The 21,427-nt window shown below is 43.5% G+C and overlaps 1 protein-coding gene across 15 annotated transcripts in view; it reads right to left on the reverse strand.

The window, feature by feature from the left end:
• Window positions 1–2,448: 2,448 nt before the first annotated feature.
• Window positions 2,449–21,427, reverse strand: part of epb41a (erythrocyte membrane protein band 4.1a) — a 253,745-nt gene continuing 234,766 nt past the window's right edge. For all 15 annotated transcript variants that reach the window (XM_033641650.2, XM_033641615.2, XM_078176107.1 and 12 more), the window contains 3 exons: window positions 15,693–15,773; window positions 15,144–15,263; window positions 2,449–4,080 (listed from right to left, as the gene is read on the reverse strand). In XM_033641650.2, the coding sequence (XP_033497541.1) occupies window positions 15,165–15,263; window positions 15,693–15,773 (180 nt within the window). In that variant the 3' untranslated portion in view covers window positions 2,449–4,080; window positions 15,144–15,164. The remainder of the gene's footprint in view (window positions 4,081–15,143; window positions 15,264–15,692; window positions 15,774–21,427) is intronic.

Here is a 21,427-nt window from a genome sequence, read left to right on the forward strand (position 1 = left end):
TCAAAAACACAATACTGAAAGGATGGCCTGCACAGAAAAATGACTGTCCGAGGCAACAGACAGGACTACTGGCAGTGCAGAGCAGAACTGTCAGTTGTGAATGACCTTGTGTTCAAAGGAAACAAGTTCGTAATCCCAGGGTCGCTGTGTAAAGAGATGCTTTGGAAAATACATGAAGGACATTTAGGTGAGGAAAAATGTAAACGCAGAGCCCGTGAAGTCATGTACTGGCCCAGACTGAACCAAGACATCAGCCAGTTAACAGCATCATGTTAAATATGCCGTACCTACAGACCCAAGCAGCAGACGGAGCCACTCATGCCACACGTCGTCCCCAACAGGCCATACTACAAGGTGGGTGTGGATTTGTTTGACTGTAATGGACAGAGTAACATAGTAGTGACAGACTATTTCTCAAACTACCCAGAGGTCGCCACACTGCAATCGACATCCAGCAAGGCAGTCATTGCTTTCCTGAAGGCTGTCTTTGCAAGACATAGTGTTCCATGTGAGGTGATTTCAGACAACGGTCCTCAGTTTTCGAGTAGTGAGTTTGCTTCCTTTGCCAAGGCATGGGGTTTTCAGCACATCACCTCGAGCCCGCATTACCCCAGATCCAATGGCCTTGCAGAGAGCTCAGTAAAAGTGATGAAAAATATCATGAAGAAAGCACATGATGGACACGAGGACTTCCACAGAAGTCTCATGATCTACCGTAGCGCACCATTGCAGAATGGTTTGTCTCCAGCTCAGATGTTGATGGGCCGGTGCACATACCAGCCTTCCAGTAAAAGAGGAACTATTGATTCCCAAATGAGCTCTCAAAGTCAAAGTTAAGGAAGAAGGAAAAACAGAAACAAAAACAGCGACATGACAAAAGTGCAAGAATGTTGACCATCTTTAAGCCTGGAGATCAAGTCTGTGTACATGATCACATAACAAGCACCTGGTCAAAGCAGGGATGTGTGCAGAGGGAAGTTGCTCCGCACTCCTACCAGATTCAAACAAAGGATGGAGTGACTCTGAGGAGAAACCAAGTGGATCTTCGACCACAAGGGCCAGATAAAAGCAGTGACACCTCTGAAGATGTCCCAAAAGACACAAGCAGGACATTCCAGCAAAGAACAGGTTCATTCCAGTATACTGAACCAAATGGATGCTGCAGGGCCTGTGGTCAAACCATCTGAGGAGACATGCAGCAGACCGAGAAGGACTATTAAGAAACCTGACAGATTGACTGAAAGTGTCTGAATTGAAAAAAAAAAAAAAAAAGGTTTGTTGAATGTTATGAGCTTGTTTGTTTTGACACATAGATGTATCACTAGGGATACTAATTTGAGTTCATGTGTGATGATATTGCAAGCTGCTTGTGCTTTCCAGAAAGAAGGAAAATGTCTTAAAAGAAGGGAAGATGTGTTGTTATGAAAACACTGGTTAGGAACTACATTACCCAGCATGCAGTATGTGGGGTCACGCACGCTGGTTACATTGTTGTACTACTGGAGTTGAGAAGTAAACAGTTGAACTGTGCCGCAACCCTGTTGTAATTTATTATTCAACAAACATAACAAACTGTAAATGTATGAACAAGTGTAAATGTATAAAGAATGAGTGAAGGAATGCAAATGTTAAAATGTATGTAGGAATGTAAATGTACAAAGAATGTGTGAGGGAATGTAAAAGTAAAAAGAAAAGATGCGTTTTATCAGTTAATTAATGCCTACATTTATTTTTTATGCATTTTTGGTGCAATTTAATGCCATATAAATTTATTTATTGATTCATTTATTTATTTATGTATTTATTTTTAATTTTGGCAGTTCCGGTCCTCCATAACCCAGCACCTCTCAGCAAATGTATTTACTTATAGAGAAACTGGGGGCATGGTAGCATGCTGATTGCAGATAGCAGGCACGCACCCTTTCATTTAAAATGAATCTGATTTACTAACGTACACATGGTGGTGAAAACAAAATCAGCTGGTGTGCACGTCATGAATCTGACGATAATTCTGAGTGTATACTTATTTCGTGCGCAGAGTAAGAACATTTCTCCACATGTTTGAATGAGGCCCATTATGTATGACTTTTCTGGTGCTAGGGTTTCTATGTACTTTGGGACACACTCATTCATATCACTGCACAACACTGTAAATGAGTGAACAAATTAATTAATGTGGTCTCACTCAAGTGCTTGGTAAGTGTCTTCCGGCGTCAGACACTGGCAAGAAAAGCTGTCCTTTCATTTTGGCGTGATACCCCGCCAGCCGCCATTACAGGGGTAAACGCAACAAGACTACAATTAAAGTTAAGGCGGGAGGCAGGTGTTTGCTTCCCTTAAGATTGTAAAGCCAAACCTGTTCTTTTTTTCTTAACCCAACCACATGCTTTTGTTGCCTAACCCAACCACGTGTGTGTGCTGTTGAAGGAGAAAAAAGTCAATTTGTGGTACAGACGTAGTGTGTTTATTTTGAAAGAGACTGTACGCAAACTGTACATTTCCTGTGAAAACAGAACTGTATTTTGAAAACAGACAATGCATATAAGAAACAGAACTTGACACGGCATCCCAGAATGTTACCAACCAATGCACCCAGGTTACCTTGCATGTCATATCTCAATTTGGAAAGTCCATGACCAAACATCAATATATGACAACGTCGTAGCAAGAGCGTGTCGAATAAACAGCAGCCAAAAGGTTTTAACTCATGACAATCACACTGACAGCAAGTGTCTGAGCGTTAACTTTGACTTCTGAGCTTAATCCTGAGTTCAGTTCCTAGGACTCTGAAAAATGACAAATACGACCCCAAATTTAATGTGACAGTTGCAAAAATTGGAGTATTACCTTGGTCAGGTAATAATCAAATAACAAGCATGAATGTAAATGCTTGGATGGAGCAAGATGCCAATAAAGCTTCTGCAGTTTAATGAGGCAATTATCATCCTATGCTTGTCTTCACTTTTCAACTGCTTCAATAGCAATTAGGCAGACGATACACTTGTTTGTTTGTGATCACTTTCATTTGAGTTCCCTCTCTCTGGATGAGTACACACTGCCCATTTGGTAGAAAAGTCAAAATGTGAAACGTATACAGAAGTACTGTGGGTGCTATTGTCATGCTCAGTAGAAATAACTAACTGACAAACTGTGCAGAGGGGATCTAAAACATAAACACATAAAATAAGACAGAGGTGGGAATAAATAAAATAAAGGTCATTTCAGTAAATTACTGTCTGTTTCCTTGGTCCTGATAAAGCCCTGTTCTAGTGACACAAGCACTACAACAACAACAAGAATAACAACAAGAACGACTAAAACAATCAAAAGATGGAAAGATCACCCAACAAATCATTAAGTCACAACTTTAAATAAGGTGAGAGGAGTAATTGCCTCAGTGGTTTGATAAAATCAATCTTTTTTTATACATGAATTGAAAAAATATTTTTTTTCACATTGAGAGAGAAAATAAAATATTTACTGTACAAAAAACGACAACACACTTACACCAAAATTTGAGAGGGACCATCAAGTCATAGCGTATACAATCCCAGGAAAAATCACCCACAATCCCTTTGTTAATGCTGTTTGGAACATACTGTTAAAAAACACTTGACCTCCAAGTTATTGATAACCAATTCTGATGGTAAGAAAAGCTGTAGAAAAATAAAATACCAGTAATCTCCAGATTAAAAGACCAAATGCCCTTGAAATTTTCTTCAACCCTCCAGACAAATTGGAGAGGAATAAATCCATAAATACTGTACTTGATTTTCTTTTTTCTCTTTAAAAAAGGTTTTTGTTTTTTTTTCTCATCAGTCCAGCAGTTGATCTTAAGTGAGAGGGGATTGTGGGGAATACAGGGAGGGTTCTTGGGAAGTTTCTGACAACTCCGTCTCCTTCAGGCCAAAGCCCCATTGATGGAGGCTTAAGTTCATTGAAGCTTGTTCCCTCTGATGTGGTCTCGTGGTTCATGTCAGTTGAGTGTGATGGCTGGGGGTGTTGCTGTAAAATGGTGTAATGGAGACACAATGGTGGGGTGGGGTGGGGTGTGGTGGGGGGGTTGGGGGGTTAAGAGGTCTTAGGTGTAGGCGAAGAATTGATAGATTGAGGGGAAGAGAGATGGAGAGATGAACAGAGAAAGGAAAGAAGAGAAAGACATTTTAATGGATTTTAAGACAAACCCCAATGCAATTCAACCCCAACCTTTGATCTTTCCTACTTACCTATCCATCTAAGATGGCACTACTAGTCCCACCACCTCTCACGTATGTGCATCAGTACTAAACTGAGCTGTACTGTAAATGATGATAAGGATGGTCACAGTTATTTCTAAAATAAAATCAGGTATTTACTTAATTGTGAGTCTCAAATAGTTGCTGGGGATGTGGTCAACACACAAATAGAGGCCAGGTAAAAAACCTAAGCAGCAGTGGAATAGCATGTGCTGTTGTTCACACAGTAAATTTAGTATGATGGATATTTTCACAGCACTAATACAAACAACCCATTAAAAGAATCACACCACTATCACCACTGGTGGAGCTCCCTATTGACCGATTTCAAAATAATTTAGCACACGTGGGTCATCATTATTATTTAACATACCCTGCTAGTTTTGTAATGATTGGACAATCGATTTCTGATTTATAGTCTGATTTCTACTATCTCACGCCTATTTTTTTTTTATCAAAGAAAGGCACTCTTGCGCTTCAGCCAAAAATAAAACTGGATCAGTGCTCACAGCACAGGACAAAATAGTAGACAATACATCAAGTGGGCCACTTCAAAAAATGACTGAACCCAAATGAAAGGAGGCTGGCGCACTTGATAAAATTGCAGAGCTTTTAATAAGGTGCAAACAGACTGACGTTTCAATGCTACTGCGTCTTCTTTAGAGTCAAACAGGTATTGATATAACAATTGCAGTTAAATACACACATCCTGAAACCCAAATGGTCTCTCATTGGTAAATGAGGATGAGGGGAAATTAACCAATCCTGTTGAGGCACTCATCAAAAAGAGGGTGTAAAGAATCAGCAATCCAAAACAGAAAACACTCCCACTAAAAATGATGAAGATGAGAAGAAAAAAAATTAACATAATAATACCACAGCATCCTGCAGCGACATGCCATCCCATCCGGTTTGCGTTTAGTTGGACGATCATTTATTTTTCAACAGGACAATGACCCCAAACACACCTCCAGGCTGTGTAAGGGCTATTTGACCAAGAAGGAGAGTGATGGAGTGCTGCAGCAGATGACCTGGCCTCCACAGTCACCGGACCTGAACCCAATCGAGATGGTTTGGGGTGAGCTGGACCGCAGAGTGAAGGCAAAGGGGCCAACAAGTGCTAAACACAGTACAGGCCAAAAGTTTGGACACACCTTCTCATTCAATGCGTTTTCTTTATTTTCATGACTATTTACATTGTAGATTCTCACTGAAGGCATCAAAACTATGAATGAACACATGTGGAGTTATGTACTTAACAAAAAAAGGTGAAATAACTGAAAACATGTTTTATATTCTAGTTTCTTCAAAATAGCCACCCTTTGCTCTGATTACTGCTTTGCACACTCTTGGCATTCTCTCCATGAGCTTCAAGAGGTAGTCACCTGAAATGGTTTCCACTTCACAGGTGTGCCTTATCAGGGTTAAATAGTGGAATATCTTGCTTCATCAATGGGGTTGGGATCATCAGTTGTGTTGTGCAGAAGTCAGGTTAATACACAGCCGACAGCCCTATTGGACAACTGTTAAAATTCATATTATGGCAAGAACCAATCAGCTAACTAAAGAAAAACGAGTGGCCATCATTACTTTAAGAAATGAAGGTCAGTCAGTCCGGAAAATTGCAAAAACTTTAAATGTGTCCCCAAGTGGAGTCGCAAAAACCATCAAGCGCTACAACGAAACTGGCACACATGAGGACCGACCCAGGAAAGGAAGACCAAGAGTCACCTCTGCTTCTGAGGATAAGTTCATCCGAGTCACCAGCCTCAGAAATCGCAAGTTAACAGCAGCTCAGATCAGAGACCAGATGAATGCCACACAGAGTTCTAGCAGCAGACCCATCTCTAGAACAACTGTTAAGAGGAGACTGCGCCAATCAGGCCTTCATGGTCAAATAGCTGCTAGGAAACCACTGCTAAGGAGAGGCAACAAGCAGAAGAGATTTGTTTGGGCCAAGAAACACAAGGAATGGACATTAGACCAGTGGAAATTTGTGCTTTGGTCTGATGAGTCCAAATTTGAGATCTTTGGTTCCAACCGCCGTGTCTTTGTGAGACGCAGAAAAGGTGAACGGATGGATTCCGCATGCCTGGTTCCCACTGTGAAGCATGGAGGAGGAGGTGTGATGGTGTGGGGGTGTTTTGCTGGTGACACTGTTGGGGATTTATTCAAAATTGAAGGCACACTGAACCAGCATGGCTACCACAGCATCCTGCAGCGACATGCCATCCCATCCGGTTTGCGTTTAGTTGGACGATCATTTATTTTTCAACAGGACAATGACCCCAAACACACCTCCAGGCTGTGTAAGGGCTATTTGACCAAGAAGGAGAGTGATGGAGTGCTGCGGCAGATGACCTGGCCTCCACAGTCACCGGACCTGAACCCAATCGAGATGGTTTGGGGTGAGCTGGACCGCAGAGTGAAGGCAAAGGGGCCAACAAGTGCTAAACACCTCTGGAAACTCCTTCAAGACTGTTGGAAAACCATTTCAGGTGACTACCTCTTGAAGCTCATCGAGAGAATGCCAAGAGTGTGCAAAGCAGTAATCAGAGCAAAGGGTGGCTATTTTGAAGAAACTAGAATATAAAACGTGTTTTCAGTTATTTCACCTTTTTTTGTTAAGTACATAACTCCACATGTGTTCATTCATAGTTTTGATGCCTTCAGTGAGAATCTACAATGTAAATAGTCATGAAAATAAAGAAAACGCATTGAATGAGAAGGTGTGTCCAAACTTTTGGCCTGTACTGTATATATATATATATATATATACACACCCTCTTAAAGCCAGGATAGCTGAACATAAGGCTGCTACTCGCTTCTCTCCGCTTCTATGGCATCAAAAAAGTCTCCCCCCCACAGAGAGGTGGAGATATTGTCAACAAACTCCTCAGAAGAGAAGCTTATTGGATTTACACACTGAACACTGTTGAACCGCATGGACTGAATGAAGAATTGAATTTTTCATGTTTTCTGTAAAACATCGGGTTACATCTTTAGGTGGTTTGTAATTTTATTTTATTAATATTAGTATTCATTTATTTTATTTATTATTATTATTATTTTATTTATTTATATATATATTTATTTTTATTTATTTATATATATATATATATATATATATATATATATATATATATATATATATATATATATTATTATTATTATTATTATTATTATTATTTTAATTTTTTTTTTTCCTCATCTCCATCATTCTTAGTGGGAGTGTTTTCTGTTTTGGATTGCTGATTCTTTACACCCTCTTTTTGATGAGTGCCTCAACAGGATTGGTTAATTTCCCCTCATCCTCATTTACCAATGAGAGACCATTTGGGTTTCAGGATGTGTGTATTTAACTGCCATTGTTCTATCAATACCTGTTTGACTCTGAAGAAGACGCAGTAGCATCGAAACGTCAGTCTGTTTGCACCTTATTAAAAGCTCTGCAATTTTATCAAGTGCTCCAGCCTCCTTTCATTTGGGTTCAGTCATTTTTTGAAGTGGCCCACTTAATGTATTGTCACCTATTTTTTTATATTTGTGCCACCCCCTAGTGGTCAATTTTAATGAAACTTTCAGGATGTTCCTGGCAACTCTTAAGATATTGCTTCCAAGTTTTGTGATGATGCAAATCAAATTTCGTACAAATATCTGTAGCTGATTATGAGATAGAAACTTTTTGCATTTGTAGCGCTCCCTAGTGGTAGGTCTAAATGACAAGTATTTTTACTCGTGGACATTTCCTACAAGTTTTGTGATGTTTGGCTCATGGGTCAAGGAGTAAGGTCTATTTATGTGCTAAGTCACGCCCCCTCTAAAGTTCATTGGTCAATATCATAAAAAAGGCAATGAGATATCGGCAAGCTTTGAATAGCTTTTGATAACTTTTGATGAGTGTCATCCAATGATAATTCACAGAAACTTTGGTAAAATTGGACCTACCACTTTTCGAAAGTGTCAAAAATGTGTTTTTCAAAAATTCAAAATGGTGGAGAATCTTAGGCATTTTTTGTAGGACAGCAACAGCAATATACAGCAACATTGTTTGCTTACTTATACATACAGTGATGCAAGGGTGTTATTTTGTTTAAACATTGCAAGGGACAAATATGAAATCGGGGGATCTCGGGCCCTCCCCCAGGAAATTTTGAGTCTCAAAAACTTAATTTCTTTCATTCTGGTAAATTTTTCTGCAACAATTTGTGATGGACATATCTATTCATGTAAAGGAAAACAAACTGAAATGGCATTGCATTTTATGCATCCATCTATTTTCATCTGTTATCCAAAGCCAGGTCGTGGAGGCAGCAGGCTGATTAAAGTATGCCAGATGTTCCTCTCCCCAGCAATGTTTTCCAGCTCCTCCTGGTGGACCCTGAGGCGTTCCCAGGCCAGATGAGATTTGTAATCCCAGCTTGTTCTGGGTCTGCCTTGGGGCCTCCTACCAGTTGGATGTGCCTAGAACACCTCTAACGGGAGGCGCTCAGGAGGATCCTTATCCAATGCCTGAACCACCTTAATTGAGCCCCTTTTGACAAAAGGAGCAGTGGCTCTACTCTGAGCTCTCTCTGGATGTCTGAGCTCTTTACCCTATCTCTAAGGCTGAGCCCAGCCACCCTTCTGAGAAAATTAATTTCAGCTGCTTGTATCTGCGACCTCATTCTTTTGGTCATTACCCATAGCTTATGACCATAGGTGAGGGATGGAACATAGATGGACTAGTAAATCGAAAGCTTTGTCTTCTGGCTCAGCTCTCTCTTCACCATGATGGTCTGGCACAGCACCTGCATCACTGCAAATGCTGCACCAAACCAGCCATCCATCTCATGCTCCATCCTACCCTCACTCCTGAACAAGACCCCAAGATACTTGAACTCCCTTGCAGTCACTCACTCCCAACCCAAAGGGAGCAATCCACCATTTTCTGGCAGAGAACCATGGCCTCAGACCTGGAGGTGCTGACTCTCATACTGATTGGTTCACACTTGGCTGCAAACCGACCCAGTGCATGCTGGAGGTCATGGTGTGATGAAACCAACAGAGCCACATCAATTGCAAAGAGCAGAGATGCAATTCTGAAGTCACCAATCTGGACCCCTTCCCCTTTGGTTATACAAGGACTGGATGGCTCATAGTAGCAACCTTGGTACCTCATCCCACAAAACTGCCCATGGGATATGGACATAAGCCTTCTCCAAGCCCACAAAGCACATGTGGACTGGATGGGCAAACTCCCACGACCCCTCCAGCAGTCTTGCCAGGGTAAAGAGCTGGTCCACTGTTCCACCACCAGGACGGAATCCGCATAGCTAATCCTGGGTTCGACAGTCAGCTGGAGCCTCCTTTCCAACAACCTGGAATAAACTTTCCCAGTGAAGCAGTGTTGTTAATTTTGTTGTTCATCCATATTTTATGGCTGATGGGAGAAGTTTGCCTCCAGGGCTTAAAGCCAGATAGCTCTGAAGTTTTAGGACAAAGATGATGGTTTGGGTTAAAATGAAAAGACTTCTTTCAGCCCTGAATGCTAAATTACCCCATGTACTGTATTAGGTGTGTGAGTGGGGGGCAGGCGAGCGGCTGAGGAAGGGGGCGGAGTGAAGATTGTCCCTCACTGTGGGGAGAGGAGACAGGGCTTCCCCGGAGGTCAGGCCTCTTTACCCGGTCCCTCTCCTCCATACTTTGGCTTATTTTCACCCAGCCCAGCACTGGTACCTTGGAGAGCAGTCCCTCGCTGCGGGGAGAGGGGAGAGGGCTTCCCCGGAGGTCGGCCTCGTTACTCAGTCCCTCTCCTCCACACTTAGACTTATTTTCTTTGTGCCGATGGTGGCTTGGAAAACCGCCCCTAACTGTGTCACACGGGCATCCCACGCTCGCCGCCCCGCACACTATACTCCTGAGCCTCGGCGACTCTCCTTGACCAACTAACCTAAATACTATAAACACACTACTAACTGTAAACCTACACTAAAATACACTATGCTAACAATACAATTCGACAAATTACTAGCTATCTCCTCCGAGAACCGTTACCTTATCGTGGTGGAGGAGTTTGAGTGCCCTAATGACCCTAGGAGCTGTGCTGTCGGGGGCATTTCGCCCCTGGTAGGGTTTCCCATGGCAGATTGGTTCTGGGCGAAGGGTCAGATGAAGAACGGTTCAGAAGACCCTTCATGATGGAAGATAACAAGAGATGGTATACCCGGCCCGGAGGGTTACTGGGGCCCCGCCCTGGAGCCAGGCCTGGGGCTGGGGCCCGTGGGCGAGTGCCTGGTGGCCGGGCCTTCGCCCATGGAGTCCGGCCCGGGCCAAGCCCGAACCGGCTACATGGGCTCGTCCCCCTGCAGGCCCACCACCTGCAGAGGGATCCAGAAGGGTTTGGTGCAGTGTGGATCGGGCAGCAGACCAAGGCGGGGGCCTTGGCAGTCCGATCCTCGGCTACGGAAGTTGGCTCTTGGGACATGGAATGCCACCTCTCTGGCGGGGAAGGAGCCGGAGCTTGTGGAAGACGTTGAGAGCTACCGGCTAGATATAGTCGGCCTCACCTCGACACATAGTTCCGGCTCTGGAACCCAAGTCCTTGAGAGGGGTTGGACTCTCTCCTTTGCTGAAGTTGCTCCAGGTGAGAGGCGGAGGGCCGGGGTGGGCTTTCTGATAGCCCCCAGACTCTCTGCCTGTACGTTGGGGTTTACCCCAGTGGACGAAAGGGTTGCGTCCCTGCGCCTTCGGGTCAGGGAACGGGTCCTGACTGTTGTCTGTGCTTATGCGCCGAACAGCAGTTCAGAGTACCCACCCTTTTTGGAGTCCCTGGGACGGGTACTGGACAGTGCCCCGACCGGGGACTCCATTGTTCTGCTGGGGGACTTCAACGCTCAGGTGGGCAATGACAGCAGGACCTGGAGGGGCGTGACTGGGAGGAACGGCCTGCCCGATCTGAACCCGAGTGGTGTGCAGTTATTGGACTTCAGTGCGGGTCGCAGTTTGGCCATAACTAACACCATGTTCGAGCATAAGGATGTCCATCGGTGCACGTGGCACCAGGACAGCCTAGGTCGCAGGTCAATGATTGACTTTGTAGTCATGTTATTTGACCTGCGACCATATGTTCTGGACACTCGGGTGAAGAGAGGAGCAGAGCTGTCAACTGATCACCACCTGGTGGTGAGTTGGATCAGGTGGCAGGGGAGGACGCCGCGCAGACCTGGCAGGCCCAAACGAGCAGTGAGGGTCTGCTGGGAACGCCTGGCAGAAGAACCTGTCAAGATGATCTTCAACTCCCACCTCCGGGAGAGCTTCGACCGCGTCCCGAGGGCGGAGGGGGACATTGAGTCCGAATTAGGGCTGCAACTAACGACTATTTTAATAGTCGACTAGTCGCCGACTATTGAAACGATTAGTCGACTAATCGGATAATTATTACATTTTTCTTAAATTTAGCATGAGGTTGCTTTAATTATGTGGCAAATGATAATAAACACAAGAAAGATGGATACTTCAATGAAAAATGCATCTTTTATTCAACTTTGCTGCTGATAGGCCGGTTCATACAAAAAGTAAATAAAAATGTCCTATCTAAAACCAATTAGGCACAGTGCTCGGTCAGTATAGACATAAATCCATAAATAAATAAACCTCTGTCCATTTTTTAAGGACAGGCAAATGTGTTTTATAAAAAATAAATAATAAATTAAAATCAAGTAAACATTTTTTCCTGTAAACCAAGGGCAGGCACATTAGCAGCAGTAAAACAGTAAACCAAACAAATATTAAGTGCATTTTGTGAAGTACATTCAGTGGTCAACTGCACAGTCTGTTGCAAAAGAACTTTACAATTCTCAACAGTCTGAAATCTAACGGTTTTAATGACTGACGTTTGTAGATACACAGCTGAAAATAAAGCATTCAGAGTTGTCCAAATTCAAGTTGTAAGCATGGACTGTGTGATACAACCTGGACACAAACCTGTCATGGTGGACAGACCAGTCAGGCACAGTCAGGCATAACGTTAAAGCTCTCTTTTAAAGCGAAAATACACTTCTAAAATGTACAATGTACATCAAAAACAAAACGTATTGGCTTGAATGTTACTTGAATCTTACCGAGGCGAGTCAGACTCTGTTTCGTTCAACTGTCCGACGTGCTTTCTCTTTAAATGTTCATGCATCACCGAGGTGCTGCCGTGATACACAAGGTCTGCTTTGCAAACCTTGCAAGTAATCTTTTTATTCGCCGTATCCAGGCTAAAATGCTCCCAAACTTTAGAAGTTTTGGTACGCGTAGCTGCTGTGTAGGACGCCGCCATTTATGTATACGTTACCGCTTGGCAGAGACGCTATTGCGCATGTGCGACTCTCGGCAGAGATTGTAATGAAGTGAGATGCCTCACTCCATTGGAAAAACACGTCTGGCGACAATTGTCGACAATGGAATTCATTGTCGACTATTTCTATTATCGATTTTTGTCGACAACGTCAACGAATCGTTGCAGCCCTAGTCCGAATGGGCCTTGTTCCGCTCTGCCATTGTCGAGGCAGCTGTTGCGAGCTGTGGCTGCAAGGCCGCGGGGGCCAGTCGCGGCGGTAACCCCCAAACCCGCTGGTGGACACCAGAGGTGAGGGGAGCCGTCAAGCTGAAGAAGGAGGCCTACAGGGCATGGCTGGTCTGTGGGTCTCCAGAAGCAGCTGACGGGTACCGGCGGGCCAAGCAGAGCGCAGCAGCGGCAGTCGCGGAGGCAAAAACTCGGGCGTGGGAGGAGTTCGGTGAGGCCATGGAGAAAGACTATCGATCGGCTCCAAAGAGGTTCTGGCAAACCGTCCGGCGCCTCAGGGGGGAAGGCGGCAACTTGCTCACACTGTTTACAGTGGGGGCAGGGAGCTGCTGACGTCAACTGGGGACATTGTCGGGCGGTGGAAGGAATACTTTGAGGAGCTCCTCAATCCCACCAACATGTATTCCAGTGAGGAAATAGAGCTGGGGGTCTCAGGGGCGGGTCATCCAATTTCGGGGGCAGAAGTCGCCGAGGTAGTGAAGGAACTGCGTGGCGGCGGGGCCCCGGGGGTGGATGAGATTCGCCCTGGATATCTCAGGGCTCTGGATGTTGAAGGGCTGTCCTGGCTGACACGCCTCTGGGTGGTGGGGTGGTGGTCCCCATCTTCAAGAAAGGGGACCAGAGGGCGTGTTCCAACTATAGGGGGATCACACTCCTCAGCCTACCCGGTAAGGTCTACGCCAGGGTGCTGGAGAAGAGGGTCCGGTCGATAGTTGAACCTCGGATTGAGGAGGAGCAATGTGGTTTTCGTCCTGGACGCGGAACCGTGGACCAGCTCTTTACCCTCGCCAGGGTGCTGGAGGGGGCATGGGAGTTCGCCCAACCAGTCCACATGTGGTTTGTGGATTTGGAGAAGGCTTACGACCGTGTCCCCAGGGGCATCCTGTGGGGGGTGCTCCAGGAGTATGGGGTTGGTGGCCCTTTGCTAAGGGCCATCCAGTCCCTGTACCGAAGGAGCACGAGTCTGGTTCGCGTGGCTGGCAGTAAGTCGGACCTGTTCCCGGTGAGGGTTGGACTCCGCCAGGGCTGCCCTTTGTCACCGGTTCTGTTCATAACTTTCATGGACAGAATTTCTAGGCGCAGCCGAGGGGTGGAGGGTGTAAGGTTTGGTGACAGGAGGATCTCGTCCCTGCTATTTGCGGATGACGTGGTCCTCCTAGCATCCGAATGAGGGTAGGATGGAGCGGGAGATTGACAGGCGGATTGGGGCGGCGTCAGCAGTGATGCGGACGCTTAACCGGTCCGTTGTGGTGAAAAGGGAGCTCAGCCAGAAAGCGAAGCTCTTGATTTACCGGTCGATCTACGTTCCAACCCTCACCTATGGTCATGAGCTCTGGGTAGTGACCGAAAGAACGAGATCGCGGGTACAAACGGCCGAAATGAGTTTCCTCAGCAGGGTGGCTGGGCTCAGCCTTAGAGATAGGGTGAGGAGCTCGGACATCCGGGAGGGACTCGGAGTAGAGCCGCTGCTCCTCCACATCGAGAGGAGCCAGTTGAGGTGGTTCAGGCATCTGGTAAGGATGCCTCCCGGACGCCTCCCTTGGGAGGTATTTCGGGCATGTCCAACCGGGAGGAGACCTCGGGGCCGCCCCAGGACACGCTGGAGGGATTACATTGCCCAGCTGGCCTGGGAACGCCTCGGGGTTCCCTTGGAAGAGCTGACGGAGGTGGCTGGGGAGAGGACTGTCTGGGCTTCTTTGCTGAGGCTGCTGCCCCTGCGACCCAGACCCGGATAAGCGGAGGACAACGAGACGAGACGAGACGACGAAATTACTAGCTATTCTCTCTGCTCTACTCCTCTCTCTGCTCTGATCCAACCTACTCGTTATCAGTTTGATAACTGCGGACAGAATGGTTTTATAGTAAGGGGAGGAGGAGTAAAGGGAGGAGGGCAGGCTTTAGCGTGGACGGTTAGTGACGTCATTCGCCCCGAAAAAGAATCATTTGCCTCCAGTGTAATGTAATGTAAATTCAAATGTAATAACCAGGTTTCAAGCTGTAGAGGGCACTCCATACCACATTTTTAAAATAAAATGTAGATTTTCAACAGTTTGCACTAAACTGTCAAGATTTTGAGCAGGATCAGTCAGTAACACTACTATACAACCAGAAACAATGATTATCAGCTGAAAAAGATTTAGGGTTTAGTTACTCTTTAAGTTTTGCTTTTTGTACTTACGATTCTCTAAGTAATGCTCTTTTCTTTTCTTGGCCTTGTCACCTGTTTTTTTATGCTAGGGGAATATGATCTTGACATTATCTGCATGAACAGCAAATGATTTTTTGTTGTGTCAAAAGTCTGTCCAGAAAAATCATGGTAAAGGATGGGTAAAGGTGGGTTCAGGGTGGACACTCACCTTCCAAATGATCACTGTGTCTTACTCTGGGCTGATCTCTGTCTCCTGGTGCACAACCACTTTGGTAACAGACATGTCTGGGTGCTGCTCTTTTGCCTCTTTAATGGCCTGAGCCAAAGCCTGAGTGAAGGAAGGACAATAATCCAGACTTGTTAAGTAGAACATGATTAATGAGTTCGATTAAACTTGCATGCAGAACTGATTTACTTGATAAATGAACATGATTGCTCTGTGAGGCAAATTAAGCCTACAAAAAATTTCAGCTTCACATATCAGCATTACAAGAAGAACTCTGTGTCAGTGAAAGAGGCAACACACAATAAAAACAACTGCTTCCTGCTGATGAAAACAACATTATTACATCATTTAGTGTGAACAATAAAGCATTCATCAGTCATTTACATGGGACGGCGGCAGTAGCTCAGTCCATAGGGACCTGGGTTGGGAAACAAAAGGGTGACCATGTCAAGTCCCCATACGGACCAAATATAGTGTGTACTGGTGGCTGGAAAGGTGCTGAGGTACCCTCACAACCTCTACATTCCTTACCTTGTCGTGATCAATTTCAGTGTCTCCAGTGATGACGATTCTCTTCTCAATGCGAGTCTCAGAGATCCCTCCTTTCACTGTCTACAACAGAGACACGACACAAGCTAAAATATGAGCTTGGAAAAAATGCAAAAACAAAATCCATCTTCATTATCTGTAGGAATTCACATTAGCAGAGAAGCCAGACATGACTGATCACCCTGAAAGACCAGTGCAGTGTCCCTTCCTGATAGAGGGTCAGAAATAAGATAGATCCAGGCAAGGTTTTGAAGGATGACACAAAGGAACATGGATAAATGAAAAAAAAAATTCTTTAGGTCAAGCAATGTCTTAAGTAAGTATTCTGAGCATGTACAAATAACAAATAACTGGAGTAGCAGAATGTCATGATGATTCATGGTATTTCTCTACTGGTTGTACCAGATTCAGTGGCAACATCAGCAAACACAATCTCACTCCAACCTTGTCACATATCAAAGTTTGGTCATAGGGTTTCCACATAGAGGTACAATGTGCAAGGTACCCTGGGTGCGTTGGTTGTTGATGTTCTGGGATGCCGTGTCAAGTTCTGCCTGTTAAGCCCAGTTCAGACCACTGATTCTTGACGAGATGAAACCGTTTTATAATGTTGCAGAGAAAAGTTGCAGTGGTGTGAACTGGCCGGTCTGAGCTTCACTCAAGCCAACTGATGGAGTAAAGTCTGCTGGTCAAGTCAAAACGATCACAGACAGCATGCTCACTTGCTAAAGGCAGGTGCTCCGTCCCCGCCGAACCCTCTGTTTCCATCCTCATGGTGTGCCGGTGTCAGGTGGTAGGTCACTGCTGCTGCACGCTCTATGCGCTTATGCCCCCAGCACACACATTCTCATTGACTGATTAATTGGAGCTGGTTGTGGTTTACTGATGATGAAAACAGTCCATCTGGTGCTCTTTTGTATGTTTTTTGCTGTTTCATCACTACTTCAAATGCAACTGTAGCCAGTATCTCACTATCACTTTCCTCATTCATATTTTAAGAAGATACAAATTATACTATAATTATAATCAGCCTGAAAAGCTAGAAATCAGAGTGGAAGTACAAAGAGTTTTTGCATAGAGATGATACACTGTCTCCTCTCGTTGACTTTGTTTTTAAAGCTTTGCAGAACGGCGCATTGCAAGTAGCTGCCTGTTTCAACTCTACTCATTGCAAATCTTTGGTCTGAATTGGGCTTTACATGCATTGTTTTTTTTTATATACACCGGTGTTTTCACAGGAAATGAACAGTTTGCATACAATCTATTTTAAAATAAAAGCACTACATTGGTACTGTAGGACACTGGAAATTGACATTTCTTTCCTTCAACAGCAATCATATGTGGTTACATTTTGCCAACACACATACGTGGTTGGGTTTAGGCAAAAAGAACGGGGTTTGGCTAACAACCATACAGGAAGTGACCACCAGCCTCCTGGATAAAAGTCAGTGGTTGTTGGACCCATCCACCATCCCTCCCACCTGCCCTATTCAGACTTCCGCTGCCTTACCTTTCATTGTTGTTTCTCCCTGACACAGTAATACAATAATAAAAAAAACAATAATAGTGACTGGTGGCATATCATGCTGACGTGAAAGGACAGCTTTGTGGTCAGTGTCTGACACTGGGAGTCAGTTCTATGTAGTTTGCAACTGTCAGAGGGCTGCAAAGCCATGCATAAAGAAAAAATAGACTGTAAAAATAATGTTGAGCAGCACAGTGCCTGCACGGGCGAGCGTTAGCCTGATAAAACCATCCTGATGACGTGAGCTCAACACTCAAGACTTTTAGTGGTCAGGAGTATCCACCTTAACAGACAAAACTCCTTCAGCTAATCAGTGTAACAAAACACCAGGGAACATCTTCATCACCAACAGAGCCAGCTGATAAATCAAACTTTTGCCAAATCCAGTCAAAAGAACGTTGAAAACTTATTTTGCTTTGAGTGCATACTCCTGTTCTTGTTTAATTGTTGTTATTGATTATTTCTGCAATAACTTCACTTATTGCTGTGTTAACCCTGCTGACGTTAGACTTAGCACTTGTTGCTTGGGGAGTCGCTGTTAGTGTTCTGCAAGCTGCAGCCTGCATTTTACATCATCAACTACAGTGCAGTCCCTGATTAACTGATTAGGTTGTCAACTACGGTGCTGATCCCGGATTGGCCCCAATTAGATTTTCATTTCTGAAAAGTGTTTGGGGCAGCTGGGGGACCAAAATGATAGAGAGAGCAAAACTGAATATTGAGCTCACATCATCAGGGATGGTCTTAAGCCCAGTATACACTGTGTGATTTTGGTCTGTCCTAGATGAAAGATGACCAACGTGAAAGAAACGTGGAGATATCTTTTGTCGTGGCTCTAAAACGTTGGTCCTAGGTTGCACAGTGAGGGAGGTTCAAGGATGGCCGTTGTCATGGTCTTGCGATTAAAGACAGCCTGAGATAAAATTCTCACAATGTCAGAAATTTGAGGTGGCCATCTCAGTGTGACCGCTGATACCACTCACATCTACTAACCACCCAATAGAAATGCAGCACGAAAGGATGCACTGATCAGCATGAATGCTAAATGCTATTAGATGCTAGTAAATACATTTCATTGCAAAATTGACATGCCAAGTTGGCCTCATTTCCCCAGCCACGACTGCATCCATATTCTCCTCCTCCTTTTCTTCATGTTTTTGACACACATAAATGTCTCCATAGCAAGGGCGCAATTTCTACTTGTTTTCATTTTTCTCTTATAACTATAGCAGCGTAGATGAATGACACATGCTGATGATGTTTTGCTCTTGCGTATTGACACTGATGGACATATGTCATAGCCTGCGATTCAGAAGACGTTGTCATTGTAGAGTCTGCATAAATCAAACTTGATGTCATATCCAAGTTTATTAGATCCATGTTGCACAGTGCACTAACTTAGAAGATTGCTAAAATCTCACTGTCTTTAGGAGGCTTTACCAGGCTAGGCAAGCTTCAGCTGATTATAATGGATACGCTCTGCTGCAGGCAAGCTGTGGAAGATGTGCCACACTGCAACTGTGTCCCATGTATTTCGGCCATAAACCCAAATTTTCAAAATAACTCATGTTGCACAATGTAGTCTTGCATAAAGAGTGTCTTTCATTGATATTCTGAAAAGCTGAGACATGTTGCTGGCTTATTCTGTCCATATTGAAAACCAATTGTGTATTTAGTATTGTACATTTCTGCATCATCCAATTTATTGAAAACATAACATATTTTTGTTGGTATCAAACAACTAGACAATGCATTATGTTAAGTATGTCTGTATAAAAATTGCAGGTTTAAGTTCAAATATATTTCTCTTTCCAACTAAAATAAACACAGCTGAAATAAAATGTGGTTTCTCTCAGGACCTTATACCAGTAAGTCACACATGTGCAAGTCATATAAAAGTCTCAAGTCATAACCTTCAAGTCATAAGCACGTGCCAAGTCGAGTTCTTGCTGTAAATCAAGTAAGTCATTGCTCAGGTCAAGTAAGTCACAAGTCAAGTCATACTCACAAACTCATAAAGATAATATAGCACAAACTGTGGTGGAATGCAACTTAACACATTTACTCAGGTACTGTAAGTACAAATCTGAGTTTTATCTTCTCACCGTCTACCTCTACTCCACTACATTTATCTGACAGCTTTAGTTACTTGTTACTTTACAAATTAAGATTTTGCACTCGAAACATATAAAAATGTACAAGCACAACTTGAACTGTGGGTCAATTATTAAACTGACAGAAAATAAATTTGCCATTATTTTGATAATCATCTAAGTTGTTTTTAATGCAAAACATTTCATGTTTTTTTTTTTTTTTTTTGCTGCATTTTATTATTTAATAACTTTTATGTTGAGGTTTGAACTGTTGGTTGGGCAAAACAAACATTATGAAGGTGTCACTTTGGGCTCTGGGCGAGTGTAATGCTATCTCTCAGTATTTAAATACTGCTACAGTAATACTACTCCTGCTCCAAGCTCTCTGGTCAGGGAGAAAGACTCCACTCACATAACATAACTGTTGCTGTGAGAGAGCAGGTGAGATAATTACGCAGTGTTAAAATGCTTAAAATTCTAAAGCACTTTTCATTTATGAATCTCAAAGTGCTAAAAAAAAAGTCACTGGGGAAACTATCTCATGGTGTGCAGATGTGCACAGCAGGCGCACATACACACTCACAGATAGCAGGAACATTCGTTACGCATTGTGGCAGTACCAAAACCTTGCACAAACAAGAAGAGAGCCTGAGCATAGAAAGCTAGCAGCCCATGTACCAGCGTTCACAGTGACTGTGTGAGCATAATGGCCCAGAGCTGACAGTGTGACTGTGTGTGCAAAGCACATTCAGTACTGAATACTTTTTTAAAAACTCAACTCACATGTTTTACCCAGAGAGAACTGAATAAAAGCATACAGTAAAGCTCATGATGTGTCATCATATTTTAAAAACAAAATGTAACTTCTCAATATCTCCAAAAATGCAAATATTTAATAAAAAAGTCAAGTCCTTTTAAGTCATCTGCTTCAAGTCAAAGTCAAGTCTTAAGTCATGAATACCAAATCAAAGTCAAGTCGAGTCTTTCATTAGTCTTAGTCAAGCAAGTCCCAAGTCCTCAAATTTGCGACCCGAGTCAGACTCAAGTCAAGTCAGTCTTCAGACCTAAGTCCCCCAACTCTGCCCTGTAACCATTTGGCTAATATTGACAAAACCCAGAGATATGTTTTAAATGTTCCCACATATGGGGTGCCGTTTGTAAAGTTGCTTACACTGAAAATAACATCAACATTTTGCCACATTTAGCTTCAAACAGTGTTTTAAAAAAATGGTGTGAATTTTTACCACATTACACATTACAGCAATATTTATGAACTTAGAAATATATTAAATAGTTAATTCTAAATATTAAATGTTACACCTAAATGTTAAATGTTAAATCTAAATATTTAATCTAAATCTAAATATCAAATCTAAAACTAAATCTAAATGTTAAATCTAAATGTTTGGGGTGAAACTAAATATTTAGCTCATATGCAAATCCACACTGCCGGTCACCGGAAGTACCAAAATAAAAGCTCGAGATGGTCAGACTGTGTTTATAGAATAAAAAAACGAACCAACTTATTGGGGGAAATGAACACTTGAACATACATTAGCGTGATAATAACTACGTAAAATAACAAAAATCATGTTTGGAGAAATTTTATTTGACATGTTATTTGAGTTTTTAGTGTCCCTTCTATGGAGGGTGTGGGATTTATGACCTGTACTACAGGCAGCCATGAGGAGGCGATCGAGATGTTTTGACATCACTTTGGTAAGCACTATCCTGCCCCCACCCCCACCCACCTCTAGAGTGATACACATCGGAAGGCCCGTTCTGGCAATACAGAATTTTAGCAGTGCATCGTCAGCGACAGCGACAGTATCCGCCATAGAGCCACCACATCGCCGGACATGCTGACATGTTGCCAAGCAAGCAAGGAGCGTGCAGAAGGTGACGGACAGTGGACAGCTTTTATTTTGGTACTTCCGGTGACCAGCAGTGTGGATTTGCATATTAGCTAAATATTTAGTTTCACCCCGAACATTTAGATATAACATTTAACATTCAAATTTAGATTTAGCATTTAGATTTAACATTTAGATTTAGATTTAGCATTTAGATTTAGATTTAATATTTAGATTTAGCATTTA

Source organism: Epinephelus lanceolatus, chromosome 16 (genome assembly GCF_041903045.1).
Source record: "Epinephelus lanceolatus isolate andai-2023 chromosome 16, ASM4190304v1, whole genome shotgun sequence".
NCBI classification, from domain to species: domain Eukaryota; kingdom Metazoa; phylum Chordata; class Actinopteri; order Perciformes; family Serranidae; genus Epinephelus; species Epinephelus lanceolatus.